The 24,458-nt window shown below is 41.4% G+C and overlaps 1 protein-coding gene across 1 annotated transcript in view; it reads right to left on the bottom strand.

Moving 5' to 3' along the window:
- Nucleotides 1-4,984: 4,984 nt before the first annotated feature.
- The window catches only part of snrka (SNF related kinase a), a 54,194-nt gene continuing 34,720 nt past the window's right edge, over nt 4,985-24,458 (bottom strand). Inside the window, exons 4-8 of the mRNA XM_026184700.2 lie at nt 19,181-19,393; nt 13,980-14,114; nt 7,689-7,887; nt 7,271-7,368; nt 4,985-6,910 (exon numbers count right to left, since the gene is read on the bottom strand). Of these exons, the coding sequence (XP_026040485.1) occupies nt 5,764-6,910; nt 7,271-7,368; nt 7,689-7,887; nt 13,980-14,114; nt 19,181-19,393 (1,792 nt within the window). The 3' untranslated portion in view covers nt 4,985-5,763. The remainder of the gene's footprint in view (nt 6,911-7,270; nt 7,369-7,688; nt 7,888-13,979; nt 14,115-19,180; nt 19,394-24,458) is intronic.

Genomic DNA, 24,458 nt, shown 5'->3' on the forward strand with positions numbered 1-24,458 from the left:
CCAGCTGTATCTGCTCTGTGTTTGTACTTATTGGAAGTGTCCCGTCTCAGTCCAACTGCTCTTTATTCCTGGTTGATGTCGTTTGTGAGGACAGGAAATGGAGAGCTCTTAAAATGATAAACTCTGAATAAAGTTGTACCGCACCATCTGCTCTGGAAACTTCTTGGTTACTTGAGCAGTGAGGGGGAGGGCTGAGGTTGCCAAACGTAGAGAGTAAACCTCCTCGGTGTCACGCAGACCGTTAATCACCGCTCGCTGCTTTTCAACACCTTCACTGACACATATGCTGACCCACACGGATTAAAAAGCTGAGAGACAGTTAATCTGGAATCTGTAAGAAATTATTGGTTATATTGATTTTCAAATCAGTGAATCATTTCTAATATTAACATTCTTGTCCACATTTTTCCCCACACGCCAAACTGGTCAGGACAGATGATTTAAAAAGAAAGACCCAGAGACTTGAGTGTAACAGACAGTTTCCCACATTTTATTTTTTGATATTACCATAGCTATATGTAACATCTGACAACAGGTATCAACTACAGAATAATACACTGAAAATTTGTCAGTTCCAACTCAACCATTTTCTTCTTCTTCTGTTGCTTTTTGGTCCGGTTACATTTCTGCCTGATTCTCTCCTCAGTGTCATTGAATGTCAAACATTGAAACACATGCACGTCATTCACCTGGATACAGCTGAGTAAGACAACAGTCAAACAGACTCGACGGTATGAACAGAATCGGATCGTTTTTCCTCACGCAGCTTTATTTTTAGCTGAGACACCCATACGGTTTTACTACAGTAATTATCATAAGGCTAGATTACTGTACAGCTATGCACCAAAAGGTTCACTCGGCTGTTCTAGATAAAGAGAAAGAGCACCGTATTTACAACTCTATTTACATTTGGTTTTTAAAAACGAATCTCAGACGACAACCAAAGAGAGAAAACATATTTAGAACCTTGTTTTTCGTTTTTTTCCGAGTCTGAAGCAGCTGCTGTGTGAGGCTGCACGAGTTTGGAATCTAAAAAAAAAGAAACTAATGAAGTGTTTCTGTACAGATAGCTGCAACACACGGTATAGCTTATTGCCAATGCCCTTAAAGAGTTCCCCCATTTTCCCTTTCCTCTCTCTTACTTTCGTTTGTCTTTACAGCCAGCTCCGAAAGCCGGAAGGTGCGAGGCTCTGTCTCGTGCGCGCTTCCTGCCGGTTTACCCAGGGCACGCGCTTCTCAAAGCTTCACACCCGCCCACCCATCATAAAAATAAAACATTTTCAAACATCAGATTGCTCAAAAAAATTTACAAGTTTTAAAAAATAAACTTTCTTTTTCACTGTATATACATACGCTGCACCCTCATGTACACTTAACTTTGGGGGGGGGAGGGGGCCGTTGGCGCGGGCAGGACCACGGCTGCAGGACAACAGTGATTAACCCGTAAGAAACAGCACGACTTCTGCACCCACTCCTCAAAACGTGCTCCGACTTTCATCTCAGTCACAATTGCAGACAAACGCGGTGTGACTGAAGTAACACACACAAACTCGTAATTTCAGGTGTTTCTGTATGGAGCCGGTGTATGGTTTGTAGAGATGCAGCTCCTATTAAAAGGCACAAACTGACGATGGGGTTTTCCCCCCTTTCTTCAATCGCAGCTTGCTGACTGACATTTAAGACAAACTGTCTACAAAACCGAACACAGAAACACATCTAACATGACTAAAACCTTTGTTTAAAGTGTCCAATGTCAGCAATTAAGAAATCTTTTAACAGATAGATGCTGTTTACGAAAAACAAAAAAAGTGTAAAACATCTTCAACAATTCAACATTCAACAAATCATCCCAACTGAAGCACAGTGGAGGGAGCAACATGGTTTTGGCTGCTGGATGCCCTGAAGAAGAAACGTACGACAATAATGCAATGAAGGTGTTTGTTTTTTCCCCTCTCTCTTCTCATCAGTCTCTCTTTTTTTGGATAATTTCTCATTCAGCTACAACGTAACCAGATATGACATCCAGGAACGTGACGGCATTCAGAGAATATAGAAACAGAAATGTGAGTGTTATGAATTCTGCTCCTAAGCCCATAGAGCCAATCAACAATTTACAAAGTTGTGTTTCATCTATATCCGAGGGGGGAAAAGTATCTTTCAGTTTAACTTTTGTCCACTACAGAGGGCATGATGAATAAATCTTAACAGTCACCTCAAGTTGCTTTATACTGTTAAAACCCGACAATATTAGAGAGAAAACTCCAGCAATCTGTTAATTCCCTATGAGCAAACAAACGATGGTGGGAAGGAAAATTTCCTTTTTAACAGGAAGAAACATCCAGTTGAACCAAACTAAGGAGGGCCGGTCATCTGCCTAGAGCTACATATGTTTTTCCTATTGGACACAGATGCATGCTGCATGCATGCTACATGCTGCATGCACAGTACAAAGATAACTGCAGGGTAACAGGGCGAAGTCCCCAAAGTTTTAAAGCAGTGTTTATTTGTCTTGCCTGGTGACTCGTTTTTATATCTGGGGAAAAGCAAATTCAGATGGGGACTTCAAATTAAATGGATTATTAAAGAGGTGCCAAGACTTAAATCTACAAGGGCTCTGATGTAACCAAGTACTTTTATTCCACTACTAAAGTATGAAATAAATGTTGGTATTTTTCTCTTCTACACATTTAGAAGAAAATATCAGTGCAGCAGTCCACAATGAGGTTGATATGGCAAAATAATAACAAAAAAAAATCTGATTTTAGCCTGAGGTGTTTTAGCGAGAAGACTGCTGTTTAATGCTGACATCACAGAAATATGAAGCCTCACGGTATGTGATGAAAACACAGCCAGTTCTAGAAGATGTTTTGCAGAAACGTTTGTCCAGCATTAAATTTTTCTTTGCTTTTGGTGTGAAGGCACCATCAGAAACAGCATTAGGAAACATGGAGGTTGTTCTTGCTAAACGAGGTTCAACATAGTCAGAGGAGCTACTTTTTTCAAGCCTGCGCTGAGAGATTCTGTTTAAAAGAAAGGCACGAGAAGTGTGTGTTACTGAGATGAACGTCGGAGCATGTTTTAGGAGGAGTTGCTGCAGAAATTCTGATCATTCTTCAGGGTTAAGCAGCTGCATGTCTCTTGCAGCAGCAGCTGGGTTAATGGTAGGCAAACACAATATGTTCCGTCAATAAACAACACAAAATCATGTGAATAAAAAAATAAGAACACCTCATTTTTGAATGTGTGGTCAGCAGGAACTCTTCCAAACCTGTTTGTTCATCTTGCTACAGTATCAATGCAATGCTGCCCTCACACACACACACACACACACACACACACTTCTTCCCACCAGCTTCTGTGTGTGTGTTATTTAAAAGCTGAAAGCGTGCCGCCTCTGTAAAGAGACACTGGTACAGATTTAAAGGGTTATGACCAACAGTTTGCACCGAGCTCAATTCAGCAGAGGATACATGGTTCTTAAAAAAGAACAGAAAACAGATTGTCTGAGTGCAATACAGAGCCCAGAGTGGACAGAGGTGGTCAGATACGCTGAACGGACTCAAACGAATGGAATCCACTTTATGTTTTTCTATTTATCATCAGCGATGTCACTGGCAGCTAACGTTCAGAGGGGAGCGAAGGTTCGAGGTAAAGGAGGGAGAAGTGTGAGTTTGAGTTGTATCAATAAGCAGGCGTCCCCGTCCCTCTCCTCTGCCAGCTGGCCGCTACAGCTGCAACTACAAGTGCTTGTTATTTCGATTTTTACACCTGGAGTGTTTGGACCACTGATACTTTGAGAAAGAAGCTTTGATTTGATGGGAATCGGAAAAAGTTATGAGACTAAAGTTTTAATTTTACAAGGAAAAGGATCAAAATATTACAAGTGAAAAACCCCCCATGAAGTCAAAAATTGCCATTTCAAGAAGAAATTAAGTATTTTACAAGGTCAAAGGAGAAAGAAGTTACTCTTTAAAAAGGCCAAAAAATATATTTCAGCTCTTTAAAATAATTAGTATTGACAACTGTGTTAAACACTTTGAGCCTGCTGTAACCACTTCATGTTGCTCTGATGTCCTCTTAAATTCACATCAGGGCGTCTGCTGAGATTATCAAATCTGTTGCTGACATGGAGAAGTCTTGTTTCGTTTTTTTCTTTTTCGGTGTCTCAGTCTTGTGAATGTGAACCCAATCGGTCAACACTTGAATTAAATTACTTTTAAGAATCAGCTGTTAGCAGCACAGTTAGCACAAATTGGAGTTGTTACTGAAAATCAATTAAATCTGGAAATCTGCCATCATTGATGATTATTTCCAGTAGCCCCTCCCACACCCACAGGTGTACGCTGTGCTCATTTTAGACCCCATGAAAAATGAGGCGCTTTCCCCCCCATTCAAATGAAAAACAGCTGAAAATTTCTACTACATTCAGTAAACCTTTTTAAATGTTGTTTTACTTGAAGTACTTATATGAGACTGATCAACCATTCTGAGTGAGCTGGTCCCATGAAAGTGGTAATGTAAACCAAACTGTCACTGTAGCCTTGAGTTGTGTAAAAGCAGTACGTTTTCCAAGAACATCTTCCTGAAAGCTGCAACGCCACTCAAAATTTCTGACTTCCAGACTAAACTAAACTGCACATCAGTTATTTAAGACCTTTGTAAAGAATGATTTACCTTCTTGTCACAGTGGATGAATCAAATGTATACAAGTTTGTTTTAGCACCTGTACATTTGCTGCATGCTGACTGTAAATAGGTTATTTCATTGTTCCATTTACCCATCTGTTAGTATTACTTCTTAACAGCTCCAGCTGATATTTATTATCACCTATTTCTGATATTATTGTGGATTTTTGTTAGAAATAGTGAACCAAAAATGTTAAGAAATTCAACTTTGTCTATATCAACCATCTTTCATTCTTTGGTTGACAAAGTGAAAGATTTTGTAATATGTTTTCAGGAATATAATTATAATAATGACCTTCTCCTAGAAAATGTAAACTTTATCTCAGAGTACAATCACTTTTTCTTCCCAACTTTGTCATACAGTTACAACTTTTATATGTACAGGTTTGTAAAATTACAATTTTACCTCGTGGTATTTTTCCTTTTTTTTTTTTTTAATTTACACTCCAATAAATACTTCTCAAAATGCTTTTCACAGTGGCCCTAATGCTCTGCTCTTCAAGTGGACCTATTCTGCTTTTCCTTCTTTTCTCATAAAGGCGCTGTTACGTGAAACAGTACGGAAGCTTATTTTACACTGTTTCAGACAGAGGGTGAACTAACTAGTATGAAGTCAGTCTAATTAAAAATGAAAAGCAATTATTATTTTAAACAGTGACTCATGCAAAGCCACTCTAATAGAATCCACGAATAAAAACCACAAAGCTGGAAATGAGCAGAACAGGTCCACTTTAAATGCGAGCCTCCTTATTTTAAATGCTCTAATACAAATCATTTAGAATGTCAAAGTGCAGTCAGGACACATAAAACAAGAATATAATGAAAAACATAAAAACACTAATAGACATTTATAACCACCAACAATTGGTAGGGAGCAGGGCACGGAACAAAAAGTGACAGGAGAGGTGGTGAGCTGAGAGGCAGGTGGTTGTGGGAGCTCAGCTACCTGCTACAGCAAACTAGACAGGAAGGTTCAAAAGCAGAGTAGTGTTCAAAGAAACTACCTGAAGCAGGAGGGGAAGAGTGACTGAGAAAACTTGGTGTCGGTGGGTCATGGTCCACAGGGTGTCAGCGAGCTTCAGATGACCTGGCAGCAGCTGGCTGGAGCTGAGGTACAGAGCAGGCCATCCCTGGAGCCTCCACCTCGCTGGATGTTGACAGAGATGGTCTTCTCGCACAGAGGTAGTTGAATCACGCTGTTCTTCAGGGTGCTCAGGTTGCCATGAGTGTTCCTGCCACCCGGGCCGCTGTGCGGCACCGTTTTGCGGTTGTGATGGTGTGGTGGGGTATGGGTGCGAGGCAGGCCGGTGATAGTGGTGGTGGGGAGGGTGATGGTGTCCAGGCTCCCAGTGGACCCGATGCACATCCTCCAGGTGGACTTCTCCTGGATTTTCACACTCCCTCCTGAGAGGCTATGGGGGTCTATGATGAATTTCCCCCCACCCCCTCGACCACCTCTCCCAGCGTGGTGGTGCTGCAGCTGTGAGCTGAGGCACAAGCTCATCAGCTTGAGACTCTCCACCAGCTCAGCGCTGCGGCTTGCAGTGCGCGAGGCCCGGGGCTGAGAGCCAAGGGACGGGTTAGTAGTGCTACTGTTGTTACAACAACTGGAAGGGCTGTCTTGTCCTTTATTACCCCCTCCTCCTCCCCCACTCCCCCCTCCTCCACTGCCACTCTGTCCTCCTCCGTTACCTCCCGCTCCAGGACTCCCCCTGTCTGGGCCAGAGGACCCTCCTCCCTCAGTGGGGGGCTTCCCCTGCCCTGAGCTGCTGCCTCCACCGTTCCCCCCCTCGCTGCCAGGTGGCCCTTCACTGCTGTCCCTCCTGTTCCAGCTGTAGCTGAAGCCTGAGTCTTTATCCAGGCGCCTCCGGTGGCTCTCGGAGTCATCATCGCTCGTCTCAGAGCTCGAGCATGACGATCCCCTTCCCTGACTCTTGCGCCGATGATAGCGCTTCTGCGTGGATCCCGGGGACGACGACGAGCTCAGAGTGCCGGCGTTCCCGGCCATGTTCATTTTGAGACGGCTGAGTTTGGGCGGCAGACCCTCATCCATGTCGAAGTCATCGTCGGACTCTCCCTCCTCTTCAAAGATCTGGTTGAGCACTGGGGCACTCTTCCTGGACGTAAGGCGGTTGGTAATGGAGGGGGGCTTCCGCCGCAGGATCACCTGAGTTGGTAGGGGAGACGGGTCCTGCTCTTCCTCCTCCTCTTCATCCTCCTCCACTCTGCCAAACAATCAGACATGAATGAGTTGACATTAGAATACAACCACAAAGCAATGACAGAAAACTCGATCCTCTGTTTTATCATCAGTTGCTCGATGGATCATTTGCTCTGTTAGACTACAGGGGGGACGGGACTATTACAGCCGCCATTTTCAGATGTCTCATTTTGTCTAGTTTCTGAATAAAAGTTCAAAATTTCAATTTGTGACATAATACAAAGAAATTTAGCCTGAACATTTAAGAAGCTACGAAATGCACACATTGAAATAGAGTACAACTTATTGTTCTGCTTTCAGTTTTAGGGATACTGAGGACACAAAATAATGTCACACTGTTGAAAACTGAGTCCAGAGATCAGACCTGAACAGGCAGGTTCGCTGCTTAGCTGCTGCTGAGGTGGAGGGAGTGGGAGTCCTGATGGTGCCAGGAGCAGGACCTGAAGCAGCAGCACACGCTCCCTGAGGCAAGAAGAAAATACAAGAGCATGGGCATTAAAACAGGGTGCAAGTATGATCAGCTGCACTGTTTACAACTGAAAGTAGCTGCGAAGTGTGCTCTGTTCTGAAAATGACTCTCACTGCTGCTGTCCCTGCCTTTAGGCTTTACCCATGTGTAAAGTTTGAGGACCCAGAAAAGAACCACACACACACAAATAGAACAACTTACTACAGAGGCAATAACAATCCTATTTACTCTCAGATGGTCCTACTAGCACTGCATTTCATGTATAAAAAAAAAAGCTTCATTTGATACAGACAAGGGATGATGATGAGTGTACCTGTGCCGACCCCGGAGAGTCAGTCACCGTGCTCTCTTCCCGTCTGCCCAGCTCCATCATGGCTTTAGAGCGATGTCCATTGAGCAGGTTCTCAGCACTGCGAGCAGGGGACTGAGGGCCTCCTGCGTGAGAGATGGACGAAGCTGCTAAACTATCCTCAATATCCTGGTGCATATCCACTCTGGTGGGCCAGGACTGCCTGTAGAGATAAGAAAAAGGATTGCATCAGTTGATACGTTTTCTTTGATCTTCAAAAGACTTTATAGTCTAGAGAAGACAGGGACAACACAGGGATTACACTCATGACTTCAAAATGATATACTGCGTAAATAATATCCATCCATTCGCTACAGCTTATCCTTTTTTAGGGTCGCGGGGGGTGCTGGAGCCAATCCCAGCTGTCATGGGGTGAGAGGCGGGGTATACTGCGTAAATAATATCATTACAGTATATAAGTGGGAAGAGATTTTAACTGGAGACATATGATGCAGGGTGCTTTTTTGTTCATCCAGTGCAATCACTTGCAGCAGTATCCAACTGTACGTAGGCAATTAACAGTGAGGGCTTAGGGTTTGGAGCTATGAGCATCTTTATAACTTTAACTATAAACAGTGTCCAATGTTTTGATCAAAATGTTCATCACTATTTGCAGCCGCCAGACTAGATCATCTGGTTCATGATCCATCACAATTCATTGGTTATTGACCGTAAAACAAAAAATGTGACCTTGACCTGAAGTACAGTTTGGCTGAAGAGAGCATTAAATTCTTTATTGATTAACTGACTGATGAACTTTATTTTGGTCTGACTCTATAGCAGCTATATTTATTAAAGCTACACTCTGTTATATGGCAGCATCTGTTCCTTTTAAGTTACTATAAATTGATGTGGTAAACATATGGATGTGGCTCCACTTTCTCTGTTATGGACGAGCGTGCACACAAACACAAAGTGGAATTACCTTCCTGGAGTCTAGAACAAGTAGACTGACTATATCAAAAGAATCATTCAAAATAATCAGGGCCCCCCCGAAAAGTTAAGGATTGATAAATAAAGGATTTTAAATAGAAAGCGAGGCGGAAATTAGCTTGTGTCTGTAGATAAATGGATGAGTGATAACTGATTTTGCAAAATGTTTTATGGAAATCATGGCTTTTCTTTTCAAATCAGGTTGACAAATCCAATTACAGGTCATTACTGTGCTTTATTTATTTTACCATCCTCTAATAGAGCTGCCACAAAGGCCACACTGTATCTTTTTTCATTGTTAGCTAAACCACAGCCTCTCTATTCAGTGGTATAATGAATAATGCACTGATGAAACACAGTCTGTATGTGGAAGAAGAAAAAAGAAGCTTGTAAAGCAGATTAGTCAGTGATGCAGGGACCTGTGAATGTCAGCCAGTGGAAATTGGAATATTCTTAGTAAACTAAGACAGATTTTGGCAATAATACAGTTGTAACTAAAGCTCGTGTTATCAGAGTAACACCAAATATATTTTATAGAGTGTTTCAAATCAAAGAACAGTCAGTATTCAGTATGCAATCTGTTATACAGTTTATCCCATGAAGTGTCTCTATTAATAAAGTAATTTCAAATCTGTGTTTTTACATCATCTGCATGTCACCCATAGCTCAAAATGCAGCTCAATTCTTCTTCACAAACAAGCGTACAGGACCTGGTTCATTTCTATGTCTCTGGCAGAAAACCACTTTGATAAGCGAAAGATACAATGTGTATGCTTCCTTCTTGATCTGAACTATGTTTCAGGGTGTACACAAGTGTAGCATTTACTCAAGAAAAACACGATCAAACTTCTAACAACTGTAATTCTTTTAATGGCCACTTGAGACTCTAGGACTGGGCGATATATCGAGTTTTTAAATATATGGATATACTTTTATACGAGATAAGAGATGTGACAATATCGTTTATATTGATATAGTCTATGTTACGTTATAATTATACTTGGAACTGCAAGTTTGCCTGTCTTTCGTCCACTTTTGTCTCTACGCTGTGTTTCTCTGCCTCGCCTCTCTCCTTCACTCAACACAACTCCCCCAGTCTTTGTTTTTATGCTCAGGTCTTTTTAGTTTACATTGACTGCACAATTGTGAGCTTTTTGTTATGCACAAAACAACATTGTTTTATTTTATTTATGGAGAATTATTATTTAATAAATCCTGATAATTTATTTCTGAGTAATTTTTTCATGTACATCTGCGCTGCATGTTAATAAAAGTACCTATGTGAGATCTGGGACACAGCTTTGACTAAGAACTCTTTTGGTTCTTACTTTATGGCTTTAAAAAAAAATATCAAGATATATACTGTATATCGCCATCCAGCCAATTCAATTCAATTTTATTTATATAGCGCCAAATCACAACAAAAGTCGCCTCAAGGTGCTTCATAGATACAGAGAAAAACCCAACAATCATATGTCCCCCTATGAACAAGCACTTTGGCGACAGTGGGAAGGAAAAACTCCCTTTTAACAGGAAGAAACCTCCAGAAGAACCAGGCTCAGGGAGGGGCGGCCATCTGCTGTGTTGGGGTGAGAGAAGGAAGACAGGATAAAAGACATGCTGTGGAAGAGAGACAGAGGTTAATAACAGATATGATTCAATGCAGAGAGGTCTATTAACACATAGGGAGTGAGGAAGGTGACTGGAAAGGAAAAACTCAATGCATCATGGGAATCCCCGGCAGCCTATGTCTATCGCAGCATAACTAAGGGAGGATTCAGGGTCACCTGGTCCAGCCCTAACTATATGCTTTAGCAAAAAGGAAAGTTTTAAGCCTAATCTTGAAAGTAGAGATAGTGTCTGTCTCCCGAATCCAAACTGGAAGCTGGTTCCACAGAAGAGGGGCCTGAAAACTGAAGGCTCTCCCTCCAATTCTACTTTTAAATACTCTAGGAACAACAAGTAGGCCTGCAGTGCGAGAGCGAAGTGCTCTAATAGGGTGATATGGTACTACAAGGTCATTAAGATAAGATGGGGCCTGATTATTTAAGACCTTGTATGTGAGGAGCAGGATTTTGAATTCAATTCTGGATTTAACAGGAAGCCAATGAAGGGAAGCCAAAACAGGAGAAATATGCTCTCTCTTTCTAGTCCCTGTCAGGACTCTTGCTGCAGCATTTTGGATTAGCTGAAGGCTTTTCAGTGAGTTTTTTGGACATCCTGATAATAATGAATTACAGTAGTCCAGCCTGGAAGTAATAAATTCATGAACTAGTTTTTCAGCGTCACTCTGAGACAGGATATTTCTAAATTTAGAGATGTTGCGCAAATGGAAGAAAGCAGTCTTACATATTTGTTTAATATGTGCATTGAAGGACATGTCCTGGTCAAAAATGACTCCAAGGTTCCTCACAGCGTTACTGGAGGCCAAGGTAATGCCATCCACAGTAAGAATCTGGTTAGATGCCATATTTCTAAGATTTTCAGGGCCGAGTACAATAACCTCAGTTTTATCTGAATTAAGAAGCAGAAAGTTAGCGGCCATCCAGGTCTTTATGTCTTTAAGACATTCCTGCAGTTTAACTAATTGGTGTGTGTTATCTGGCTTCATAGATAGATAGAGCTGGGTGTCATCTGCATAGCAGTGAAATTGTATGCTATGTCTTCTAATGATACTGCCTAGGGGAAGCATGTTTAGTGTAAACAGAATTGGTCCTAGCACTGAACCCTGTGGAACTCCATAATTAACCTCAGTGTGTGAAGAGGACTCTCCATTTACATGCACAAATTGGAGTCTATTAGATAGATATGATACAAACCACTGCAGCACAGCTAAAGAATATCAAGATATGAATTTTAGGCCATATTGCCCAGCCCTACTAGACTCCATGTTAAAATACAGACATGCGCACAGCCTGGTACACAAAGGGAATTTGTCTCTAGTTTATTTCACCCCTTATAGATCAATGGATGTCGATGGATAAACGGTTTTAGAACTTGCCTAAAGTTAGGTCTGTCCACTCATGACTGGAGTCATTGAACTGGACATCTCTACCACGTGCTATGGTCAGTAATTTTTTGTCTCGGTTTTGGTGAATGAAATTCTAGTATTTTATTTATTTAGCACTAACTAAACATTCCCTTAATTTTAAATATACTGTAAACATGTTGACTTTGTCAATGGCAATCCCAGACCCTTTTTTACAGTCCTTTAGCAGTTAATGTATTTACACTAGGTTGGCACACTGTATCTGCATTAAGTGACAAACAGGGTTCAAGTAAACAGTTTTGCATATAAAAAAAAAAAAAAAAGCATCACAGAGATGATGTGCACAGTAGAGTTCAAGCTGTGTGGCTTGATTTACTGATTGATATGGTATTAACATTGTAGGGTAAGCGAATTTTATTGTTTTCTTTTGCTTGGTGTATCCATAATGAGAATAGCCTTTGTTCAGACTACTGGCTGGGAAAGCCAGAGGCATTGATCGTATTGGCAGGCACAGAAAAATTAGAGTTTAGTAGTTTAATTTTTATGCTAGAATTAAGTCTCTCTTTCTTTTGGTTTGACTGTTAAATGTGCATTAAATTATGAATCAGTATCTTTTAAGTGTTAAAATATATTTGTTAAACTGGTCACTGGTAAATGGTAAATGGACTGGTTCTTATATAGGGTTAGCATCGCCGGAGAGCACCACGAGAGCAAAACTTTATCGTAAATGCTACTTGTGTGTTATATTTACTTTCCTAAAAAATTAATCAAAAAAATTTAAGTCTTTTTGTATTTGTGTAACGATTCCGAGTGAGCAAATATTACATATATCAGTGTCATCTTACATAATGGCCTAAAATGATACAGACATGGAGAAATTCAGAGTGTTGTTATGTCACCTCAGGATATGCACTGTATATTAGACCCGTTACCTTTGAACTAACAGCTTTATTTGAAGAAAAACAGCCTGGTGAACCCACTCCTGGAGGTAAGTGCTCACATGATGGAGGTGGAACAAACAGTGAGACAGAGCAATCATCGAGGGCACACTTATGTGTCCATAAACAATTAATCCCACAAGAGAAGTTGCTCCGCTTCTGCTTACTTGAAATTCCATTTGCACAGGAAGCATGTCCCATGCATACAAGCACAGGCAACCATGTAGAGGTGAATACATCTAAGGGTAAACACCAGTAACAATAACAGTTAGACTCCATCTGGTTCCAGAAAGTTAAAAACGTTTAGCCTGACCCCTCCTTAAAAAAAACATTAGCCCCTGCTCTGTGTACATCAGGCCACGGATCAGTAACACAGGAGATGAGTTAAATGGAGTTACAATCAAATGGAGAATCTGATAAAGATTTGACCTCTCAGTTTTTCTAGCAGCGGATAATGGTATCCTGATTTCACACACTGATACAGGTACCAACTATGCAGGCCTAGAGATCATCATCAGCTCAGTATTCAGCCAGGTCGCTGTTGCTACATACGCAGCACTGAAAATGTGATGACCCAAGCTTCTGTTTCTATCATGTATCCGAGCTTATTCAGCTCTGAGCCCTTAAAAATACCTGTTGTTCCCAAATCTATACAATGACACAAACCTTGTCTTGCTACTAACTCAATGTTTTACTTTGGTTCTGTGTAGGTAGCAATGAGAGTTAAACCCAAAGCATTTCACAGAGAACTGGATAGGGGAATGTGCAGGGAGTTTTACAACCACAGCAGTCCCGCTGAAGCCTCCTCACTCTTCTCTTCCTTATTTGTTCCTCTCCTTTGTCTCTCTTCCTTTTATAACCAAAGGAACAATGTTGGCAAGGCAACAAAGAGGAAATACTTGGGACAGCTAAAGCATGAACCAGGATATGTTCTCAGTTCTTAGTGATATGACAGCTAGCTGGATGGGAGCCTTGCTCCCATTTTTCACTTTAGAATTAGAAAAAAATTGCAGTAATGGAAGCATCAAGACAAAGGGTGAACTTTAAAAGGTTGGAGAATATGCTAATGACTCAGACCATCTCCTCTGCACTGTGGAGGCTCGGTGAACCCAGAAATGGAAATGAAACCTTTAGAGATCTACCTAGTCTTAAGTAATTGTGGCTGAGCCCTGCGAAGTGGAGTCAGACAGGTTGCCGTGTGAGGCAGCTGAGAGATAGGTCAGTTGCCCTCTTCTGGGCTCATACAGTGACTCAGACACTCATTATGACCACAAGCAGTGATATTTTGTTACTCACGCTCTCGACTAGTTTGCTAAAATATCAGAATTTTTGTGCACGCATGAGAAGGGATATTTCCTTTCTTTAGCAGTGTTTGAGTTTTTTGCTGCTCTTTACCTGAAGTGTGCCTTGATGTTGCTGGGACTTGAGGAGCGGGTCTGCACATCCTTCTCCTGCTTCTCCCTCAGGATTCTTTCTGCTAGCAGGTAGTATGTAGCTGTGATGTGGTTGTATTTGTTGGTCTCTAGGGCTCTGAAACAACAAATCACACTTTAGGACCATATAAAGTAGACAGCATGTTGGATTTAAAAAAAAAAAAAAAAAAGGGACAGAGTTGAGAACTCATTTTAGCTCTTGGGCTACATACATTCTAACTTCATCTCAAGCAAGTTGAACCAGTAAAACCACCACATAACAATGTATATTTAAAAAAACCCCAGTGAACATAGTTTTGCTTGCATGTGTAAAGTGTAAGGAAGTATAAGCGCATTCTGAAAATATTCACTTGGGCATTAGCCAAAGTTTTCTGAAAGCTGAAACCAAAAGACCAAGTGAAACATGCTTCTCTAAGCATTTACCAGATAACAGAAGTTACAGGTGATCCATTTACAAAAATCCTGAGATACACTGAGACACATAAGTGCAATTTCAAAAAAGAAAATCCAGTTTTTCCCTGTCATCTTCAGACAGTGAACTCGACAATTGTGCTGCAAAGATCACAAAGTCCCCTGACAGTGCTGCATTTTCCACAGACACAACACAGACGATTATGAAGCATATATATTTTAGGTATAAATGTGTAATTGAATGTCCTTACGCTGATAGAAAGGAGTTTCACTAGTCCAGCCCACTTAATTAAAAGGTGTGCTGTGTAAGGCCCTTAATGTAAAATGAGCTTGACGATGACGCTGGCTCAGAGGAATGAGTTCTCTACATTTACATTGCACCTCTGACAGCAGAACGATCTTTGAGATTCACAACCAGACACTAAAACAGGCAATGTTGTCAGAGTAATCCTGGGAATGCACAGGGTGCGCATCTATGACATAAGAGTATATGAATTGGTTTTGTTCTGGCCCTTGCATAATTTCATAAATGGGCCATGTATTCTATAAAGGGTCTTTGAAACTTGTTGGTACACTATGACCTTCCTGTGTCTCATTTCTTCCCTTCCTCGTATACTGTGTGCAGTGCAGTTGATGGGTGTGGAATTTTTGAAAAGGGACACGGCACAAAGAGTTGCTTCTGAAACACAGTGCAGTGCATTTGGTAACAACATCACTGAGATATCATTAGCCAGTGACACTGCCGTTTCACAGTAACAGCTTCCCCTCATGTGGTCAACTTCTACAGAACTATATTGAACTAATTTTAATTTCACACAAAGCAGCTCAAAACAACAGGAAAATGTTTAAAGAAGTACATATATTTTAGAATGGTTTTATGTATTCAATGGGTATCAGCCTACTTTGTTCTTTGATGTGGATTACTGTAAGCCAGATCACTCTTTGCTGTGTGTGAATGACATGGAGTGTGATTCCGTGCTTTTGCTGGTACAGGTTGTACAGTGTCTCTCCCTGTCTAGCTTTATCTACAGTTCACCACAAAAACTAAGTTCATGTACATGTCGGACTTGGAACTAATAAACCTTGAACAACCAATCCTTTTACTGACACCAAGGAAGGAGAGAAGTCTTTAGAATCGTGGTTAAAACGAGAAAAAGAGCCCATGTCTACACCATCAGAATTTGCATAAGCTTGGTGAACAAGTCAGACATAAATATACACTTTTACATTACATTTTCTCATGGTGCTCATCAATATACAGTACATATTACAATCAAACAGAGCAATCACACCCACTAAGGTCTGCATTGTTGTGATTTATAGTTTCATTTCTGGGACTGTGCACATCAGGATACAGCCTAAGGTTCAGCTTAAAATCTAGGCTTATGCTACAGCTTTGCCTACACTGTAGACTTGCAGTACACTGTAAAGATGTCACAGGGTGGAATGGTCAAGTTTAACTTGGTGTTTTTATTTCCTTGCATGTAGTGCTGTGTTTTATTTTTTTATTATCTTTTATTAGCGTGTAGTGTTTTATTTTTGCGGGGTTATTACATGCTTTTTTGTTTTGATATGTGATTTGTTCCGGGGGGGGATGCCCATTCCACCGCCCCTCCTGATCATTAATCTGACACACCTGGGACCAATCAGGGTTCGCCACAGCTATTCAATAATAGGGAGAGAGAGCGTGAGAAACATCAGGAGAAACATGGTGTGGTAACCGGGGTTGGCGACGGCCGCGCAGAGCAGCACGGAGGCCCGGCTACAGGCAGCTGACCGGGGCGTGCGGCAAAGGAGAACGGGACTGGAGATCGCAGACAACTGCGCATTGGAGAGAGTGATCGGGGATGAGCAGAGCGGTCTGTGTTGGTGCTGAGGGGAGCTAGCTCCTCGGTGAGAGAGGCCCATGGCAAGGGATTGAGAGGCAGCGGGATGGCGCCTTATGTCCCTGGGACGGCGAGACCATGGCTATGCGTGTGAAGCACAGCAAAGTGGCAGGCAGAGTTTGGAGCTCTGCCCATCCGGGGTAAGTCCCAATCAGTCCCATGTAGGACGACTCTCCGGTGGAATCAAAGAATGGTGACTGCTGCTGCCCCTCTCTCCTTTTAGTTGGCATCAGAACGAAGACGCAGACAGGACGGTGACGATGCTGCCGGTTTCTGCACCGTTTGGACTTTTATTGGACTTTATCTTCGTGGCTGAGGCCATTGGATTTTAGCTGTATTGTTTTAATGTTTTTAATTTCATGTTCTACCTGGCCAGAGTATTTTAGTGTTTTCTTGTAAATAAATTATAGTTTTAACAACGTGAGTTTATATTTTCTACTTCCTTGGCTCCTCCACTGCTCTTCCCGTTAGAAGGTTTTCCCTTCTGTTTTAACCTACCACCTACCACTTACATCTACAGCATCTCTCATTACTCAGTGTGCAAAGATGCACCTAAGCCAATATCTGTCTGCACCTTATCAGTGTTAAAGCAGACTGATAACACTACATTAACTGCAGCATTAATTTATAAAAATAAATAAATAAATAGTAATTTCCTCTGGCTATTTCTGTTAATAAATGTGCTGCATCTACTTTTTTTTTTTTTTTTAAATCGAGTGTATTAAAGGTTATTCAAATCTTGTTGTCAGGGCTGTTACTGAATGAACACACTTGTTAAAGCGGCGCTCTACATTAGAAGCCATTTATTTGTCACACATCGCTTTGAAGCTAATGGCAGGTCGCTTGTCGACATGCCACACTCCGGTTGCCTAGGTGACTATCCAAATGATGTCAGTCAACAGTATTCTTCACTTTCAAATTGATCTCAGGTCCCACCCACTTCATGTTGCCTGCAGTCATTTCGCCCGTAGTCCTTTGCACTCATAGAATGTCATTCAGTTTTTGCCTGATCACCATTTCGCTTTCACTGTGTGTTTAGATTTAGAAGATTCATGCAGCAGATTGATGCTGCATGAAACTCATGAAAGAGGAGAGTGGAGGGTGTGGATTAAAGCCTAATTGCAGTAACAACATCACACACACTGACACAACACATCCATCAGAAATCAATGCTCCCTACAAACACAGAAAATATTTGCAGCTTTCATAGAAACAAAGAACTTGATCTGACAGTGCTTCAATAACTCAGTATTGAATAGAGCAGGGGTGGGGGAACTCCATACCTCTAGGGCCGGTGTCCTGCAGGTTTTAGATGCATCCTTGATCCAACACAGCTGATTTAAATGGCTAAATTACCTCCTCAACATGTCTTGAAGTTCTCCAGAGGCCTGGTAATGAACTAACCATTTGATTCAGGCGTGTTGACCCAGGATGAAATCTAAAACCTGCAGGACACCAGCCCTTGAGGCCTGGAGTTCCCCATCCCTGGCATAGAGAAAAGTCAAAACACTGATGTTGCATTTGGGTACCACCAAAATATGATCTGTTTCCTGCTAACGTATGTAACGCTCAGGGCTCAACTTTACACAGTAGAAAGCTATTAAAACTAGCACCGGTATGAATTAACACTGTATCACCCAGCACTGTATTACCCAGGGGTTTGACCCCTGCTGGGTTACTTTTATGTGGTGTTTACAGATATCCCTGTGCCTGCGAGGGACCCTTCCAGGTATTCCAGTTTCCTCCCACAGTGCAAAGACATGGAGTTGGTTAACTGGTACTAAAGCACCTGTGGGTGTGAAATATAGAATAAAACACTTTATGCATGCATGAATAAATGTGACTTGTGGTCTAAAATGCTTTGAATTGTCAATTAGTCTAGAAAAGTCTTATAAATATGCCAGTCTATTTGCATGTTTTGGAACATCTCCACATACTTAGAAACCTAACCGTTGCTGATAAGCTTCATCATAACTGTGTGGAACTCTGCTGGCAAGGTCTTCATTTATATACAACTTTAAATCAACAAAAACAACAACAACAAAAACTCTCAATGCCTCTTTCTCTTCAAAGGCTAGCATCCCCACACATACAGAGATATTCTTCTTTACTCTATCACACCACAGGTAATATCTTCACAGCAGGAGGTAGCAGTGAACTGCAAGTCTGTCAGAAACAAGTGTGAACTTGAAATCCTGACTCTGAAATCAACAGATGTTCTGTTTAATTCCTCTTACGTTCTGCTTTTCAGTATGTAAGCACACACCAGGCTTCTCTGAGGGCTGGAAGGTAACGAGCTGGTGCTTCTTTGAGTTAAACATCTGTCAGGATGCTCTGGGCTTTGTGCTGATGCGTGCTGTGTTAGTTGGCTCCTTGTACAATTGTACATTAAAGTGAAACAGGTTTCACAATGGCAGACTGCTTAGTGCCGTTGGTGTCATTTTTATTAAAGTTTCAAAAGTTATAGGCTAATCTGTTCATTGACCCCCTCCTCAAAAATAAAGCATCAATCGGCACTGATGATGCTTGTGTTGGTCTAATGAGTTCCGTTTCAAATAAGGTTTCCTGATGAGTTTGCAAATGATATCAGTTTTGAAGTGAGAGACAATTTCCCCTTAATCACCTACTTTTAAAATGAAGTGCAGCCAAAACATTTAAGGGTTCACTGAACAGCATTTTATAAAAAGAGGTTCTAAAAAGGCAAACAGCTCCCCCATCTACAAATGCTCATCAGTAAAATCTTTAAAGTTGACTTTGAGTGATCACTAAGAGCAGAGAACACCCTATAAAAATGTGATTACATCACCCTGGATCTGTTGTGGTTTCACTGTGCAAACACCAGAGAAAAAGCTGAAGCACAACTTACTCGACTATGGTCTCCCGATCTGCAATGTCTCCCAGCACCATGCGCTGGATGATGCTGTTATGTTCCTCCTCTGACAGGTTTTTGTGAGAGACCAGGGGAGTGCTATACTTGGTGGCTGGGGATGGGTCCACCCCCTGCAGCCAGGCATGGCTCTCAATCTCCTCCAGGGAGGCTCGTTGTTTGGGATCCCTCTGCAGCATGCGGTCTATCAGACTGAGGAAAATGAGAAAAGGAGAGAGGGGAAAACACACTTAAATCAAATCCGGTTAAAGTATCACTTTAAGTATGGCTTTAAGTGGTCTCTGACTAGTTGAATATTAACAGTTTCAAATTGTAACACCTAAAGTTTCCCACACAGACTTTCTCTGAGTGAACTACCTAGGTACATTTACACGATTCACCCACAGTGGGCACACCCTTTGCTCTTTTTTGGAAGATCTGGCTCCTGCGCATTCATCTCCAGCCCTTTCTTGGCACTAGCCAGGTCCCTGTTGTGAAGGTTTATCAATGTGAGTAGCTAATTATTAATGTGACACATTCATTCTGCATATATTAAATGTTTATAAATAGAAGTGAAAGACTTTAAAATTGTTCAGTTTTACGTAATTCTTTTTTGTGAAACAAAGGAAGAAATAAAAAGAATAAAATAGAAAATGGGGGGAAAAATTAAACTGTATCAGAAGCTGCTATTGGGCCAGAATTCCACGTCTCTCAGTGGCTGTTTTATGTGATTAGATACAGATGCTGCCGGATCAGATTGGACCCATCTGCATGCTGAACTCCACCTGTCCCTTGTGCCGGTGCTAGGTTACCTATTAGAACAAGCGTTGTGCTTTGTTTAGTGTTAAGAATGCCACAACACTCAATTTTGGTGGTGTTTTTCCTTAAGTTTGTTTTAGGTTTATTTGTTGTTGCAAGACGTTTTGTAGAAGTGCCAGCAGCACTGTGGCTGGACACTTCATTCTTGCGGGGTTCAGCACTGGTTGTCTCAGTACAGTTTAGCCTGCGTCAGTAATGTGATGCTCTGTGTGGAGAGGAGGAGCAGATGATGTAGAGTGACAGACTGTGTTTGAGATTTGCTTTGAATGAGCTGGGTATGTCAAACTACAGCTGGCAGCTTAAATTCCACACAAATGACACTCTTGAAAGCTGAGATTGCAATTTAACAGGATTAGGTGGGATTTGCAATCTAGTGAGATGACTAACATTAATACAGAGGGCTTGAATTTCAGTGTGGGATTGTGGTTACTGTGCATAATTTAATAGATTCCTACAAATACAACCCTTATAATGAAGGAAATTCCCACACACATTTTAGGGTGATGTCTAATAATGTTCAGCACAATGTCTGCACTGGTGTAGAACACCAGATGGTTGTCTTCAAGCTCTTTTAAACAAGGCCTTATCAAGAGTTTTTCCTTCATACATATAAACAAAAAGAGAAAAGAAGGATTACAGATGATCTGTGTATGTGTGTGTGTATCTATCTATCTAACCTCACATGTTAACCTCTTCGACATGTCAATGGCTGTGAACAAAGAGAAACTTGTAAATAACTCATGAAAGAATAAAGTTACGTTGAAACCAAGCACACCATATACTAATGTGCCACAAACAGGACTTTAATATCACCAACCATATCACATGTTATTACGGTGTATCCATATAAATGGCCTACCCTGTATATGTATGTGTGTGTGTATATATCTATCTATCTATCTATCTATCTATATATATATATATATCTATATAGATATATATATAGATATCTCTATATATATATATAGATATATATCTATATCTACAGTGGGGCAAAAAAGTATTTAGTCAGCCACCGATTGTGCAAGTTCCCCCACTTAAAATGATGACAGAGGTCAGTAATTTGCACCAGAGGTACACTTCAACTGTGAGAGACAGAATGTGAAAAAAAAATCCATGAATCCACATGGTAGGATTTGTAAAGAATTTATTCGTAAATTAGGGTGGAAAATAAGTATTTGGTCACCTCAAACAAGGAAAATCTCTGGCTCTCACAGACCTGTAACGTCTTCTGTAAGAAGCTTTCCTGTCCCCCACTCGTTACCTGTATGAATGGCACCTGTTTGAACTCATCTGTATAAAAGACACCTGTCCACAGCCTCAAACAGTCAGACTCCAAACTCCGCCATGGCCAAGACCAAAGAGCTTTCGAAGGACACCAGGAAAAGTATTGTAGACCTGCACCAGACTGGGAAGAGTGAATCTACAATAGGCAAGCAGCTTGGTGTGAAAAAATCAACTGTGGGAGCAATCATCAGAAAATGGAAGACATACAAGACCACTGATAATCTCCCTCGATCTGGGGCTCCATGCAAGATCTCATCCCGTGGGGTCAAAATGATCATGAGAACGGTGAGCAAAGATCCCAGAACCACACGGGGGGACCTGGTGAATGACCTGCAGAGAGCTGGGACCAAAGTAACAAAGGTCACCATCAGTAACACACTACAACGGCAGGGAATCAAATCCCGCAGTGCCAGACGTGTTCCGCTGCTGAAGCCAGTGCATGTCCAGGCCCGTCTGAAGTTTGCCAGAGAGCACATGGATGATACAGCAGAGGATTGGGAGAATGTCATGTGGTCAAATGAAACCAAAGTAGAACCTTTTGGTATAAACTCAACTCGTCGTGTTTGGAGGAAGAAGAATACTGAGTTGCATCCCAAGAACACCATACCTACTGTGAAGCATGGGGGTGGAAACATCATGCTATGGGGCTGTTTTTCTGCCAAGGGGACAGGACGACTGATCCGTGTTAAGGACAGAATGAATGGGGCCATGTATCGTGAGATTTTGAGCCAAAACCTCCTTCCATCAGTGAGAACTTTGAAGATGAAACGAGGCTGGGTCTTCCAACATGACAATGATCCAAAACACACCGCCCGGGCAACAAAGGAGTGGCTCCATAAGAAGCATTTGAAAGTCCTGGAGTGGCCTAGCCAGTCTCCAGACCTCAACCCCATAGAAAATCTGTGGCGGGAGTTGAAAGTCCGTGTTGTTCGGCGACAGCCCCAAAACATCACTGCTCTCGAGAAGATCTGCATGGAGGAATAGGCCAAAATACCAGCTACTGTGTGTGCAAACCTGGTAAAGACCTATAGTAAACGTTTGACCTCTGTTATTGCCAACAAAGGTTATGTTACAAAGTATTGAGTTGTATTTTTGTTATTGACCAAATACTTATTTTCCACCCTGGTTTACGAATAAATTCTTTACAAATCCTACCATGTGGATTCATGGATTTTTTTTTCACATTCTGTCTCTCACAGTTGAAGTGTACCTCTGGTGCAAATTACTGACCTCTGTCATCATTTTAGGTGGGGGAACTTGCACAATCGGTGGCTGACTAAATACTTTTTTGCCCCACTGTATATATCTCTATATATATATCTCTCTATCTCTATATATATATCTCTCTATCTCCCCACATTAGTGTCCCATAGCAAGCTTTTTGGCTAAACAAAGAAAGCGATTCTGGGAATTCACTCGTTGTATAGGATGTATAGACACATCTGTATGCCGTCCAAATCAATGCTGTGCATAGTGAAGCGTTAGCTGAAACAGGAAAGAGAGCAACCATGAAGTTCACCACAAAGAGGAAGAGGCAAAGACAATGAATGCAGTTAACAGTTTCATTGTTTTTAACATTCACTTTATTACAAAGAAATTATGTTTCCATTTTTGTCTCCTCTGTGGAATATCAACAGCACCTGGACAACAGTATCCCACATTCTTGATGCTGCTTCCTGATGACAGTACACAGTTGCAAGATGTAGATGTGAGTTTGTAATGCTGTGTAGCACCTTCAGACTGCATGCACACTTCCTGATTAACTGGGTCAGAGTACATCTGCCACTCTCACCAATTTATTCATTAAACATCACTTTGTAGCTGGATATTGGTCACTAGTGCTCATTTCTGGCTCCAGTTAGCAAGGTAACCCCCTAATGTATTCACAACCTCCCCTCATATCACTTCATGGTATCCCTTGTTTTTATTATTAGTTGCTTCATTCATTTGCATCAAGGATGAGAAAAATTGAACTCAGGGCCCACTGCCAGCAGTTAGTTCACCTGTCATCCCTTGAACTTGCTTGACGTCATTGACTTACTAAGTTTCTGGTCACAACAGAAACTTCCTGTATGAACGCCCTGAACTGAGCTGCTCCTTTGTAGAACCATGGTGCTGATGTTACAGAGCACAGAAAAAGCATTCTAGAGCTTGGCCTTCTAAGAGCAGTCTGAGTGTCTGATTTTTTGGGAAAGAACAAAAATGCCATGGAAACTAAGGAAAAAAAGCTGTGAAAACAATGTTCAGAGAAACAGCAGCAATGTTGTAGTTGGAGAAGAATGACAGAACACAAACTGAGTACAAGTAGCGAGCATAACATGACTTGAACTTTTAGATTCTTGACTCACAACAAGGGACAACTCTGGGGTAGTTGTAGGATTTTAGTTACGAGAGTGAAAAAAAGGAGCAAGGACACAGAAGTAAACTCGTTCTTTGCTGACATAAGGCTGATGACATCCACATACACATACACACTCTGTGACACACACAGACTCAACTGTGCAACCCAGCCAGTGCACTGCATCTCATTCAGACTTCACTAATTTCATTTTCCCAACTTTATCAAATTCCCAAGTTTATTTGCAGCAAAGAATGAACAGACCATGGTGGTGGAGGCTACAGGTTAACAAGCTGGGCACAGCAGTGCTCTGCTTCCTGTCATTCTGAGGATTAGTCAGAGCTAGCAAGGCTCCCTGAAGACCAAATCCAGCTGCAGCAGCAACAGGAGCGGTTGATGGGAGAAAGATGCAGTACACTGAAAGCAACAGTGCATTACAAAGTAGTAACAGTTCATGCACACACACTGGGTTAAAAAACACATCCAACAGCAGAACAAGACAACACGAAAATGTTGTTTGTTTTATACCCAGCCAGAACGCATCAGAAATAATCAAGCATAACATTCAAACACTAAAACGTTTTCTTTTCTGCTGAGGAATGGAAGTAAATAACTACATTTTTCATCCTAACCCAAAACAATGTCAACAATAATATGTTCTTTTTTTTTTTTAAATTATTGTAAAATTATTATAAAACAATAAATCTGAAGATTCCTGGATATCAACATTTTGATGATTACCAGTACTATGGCAGCTGTGGCATAAACCTTACACTGAGTGGTCGTCTGCCACATCTAGTGGGATATTTTTGTGAATGAATGTATCATATTAAA

The sequence above is a fragment of the Astatotilapia calliptera genome, chromosome 11, assembly GCF_964374335.1.
Source record: "Astatotilapia calliptera chromosome 11, fAstCal68.1, whole genome shotgun sequence".
NCBI classification, from domain to species: Eukaryota; Metazoa; Chordata; class Actinopteri; order Cichliformes; family Cichlidae; genus Astatotilapia; species Astatotilapia calliptera.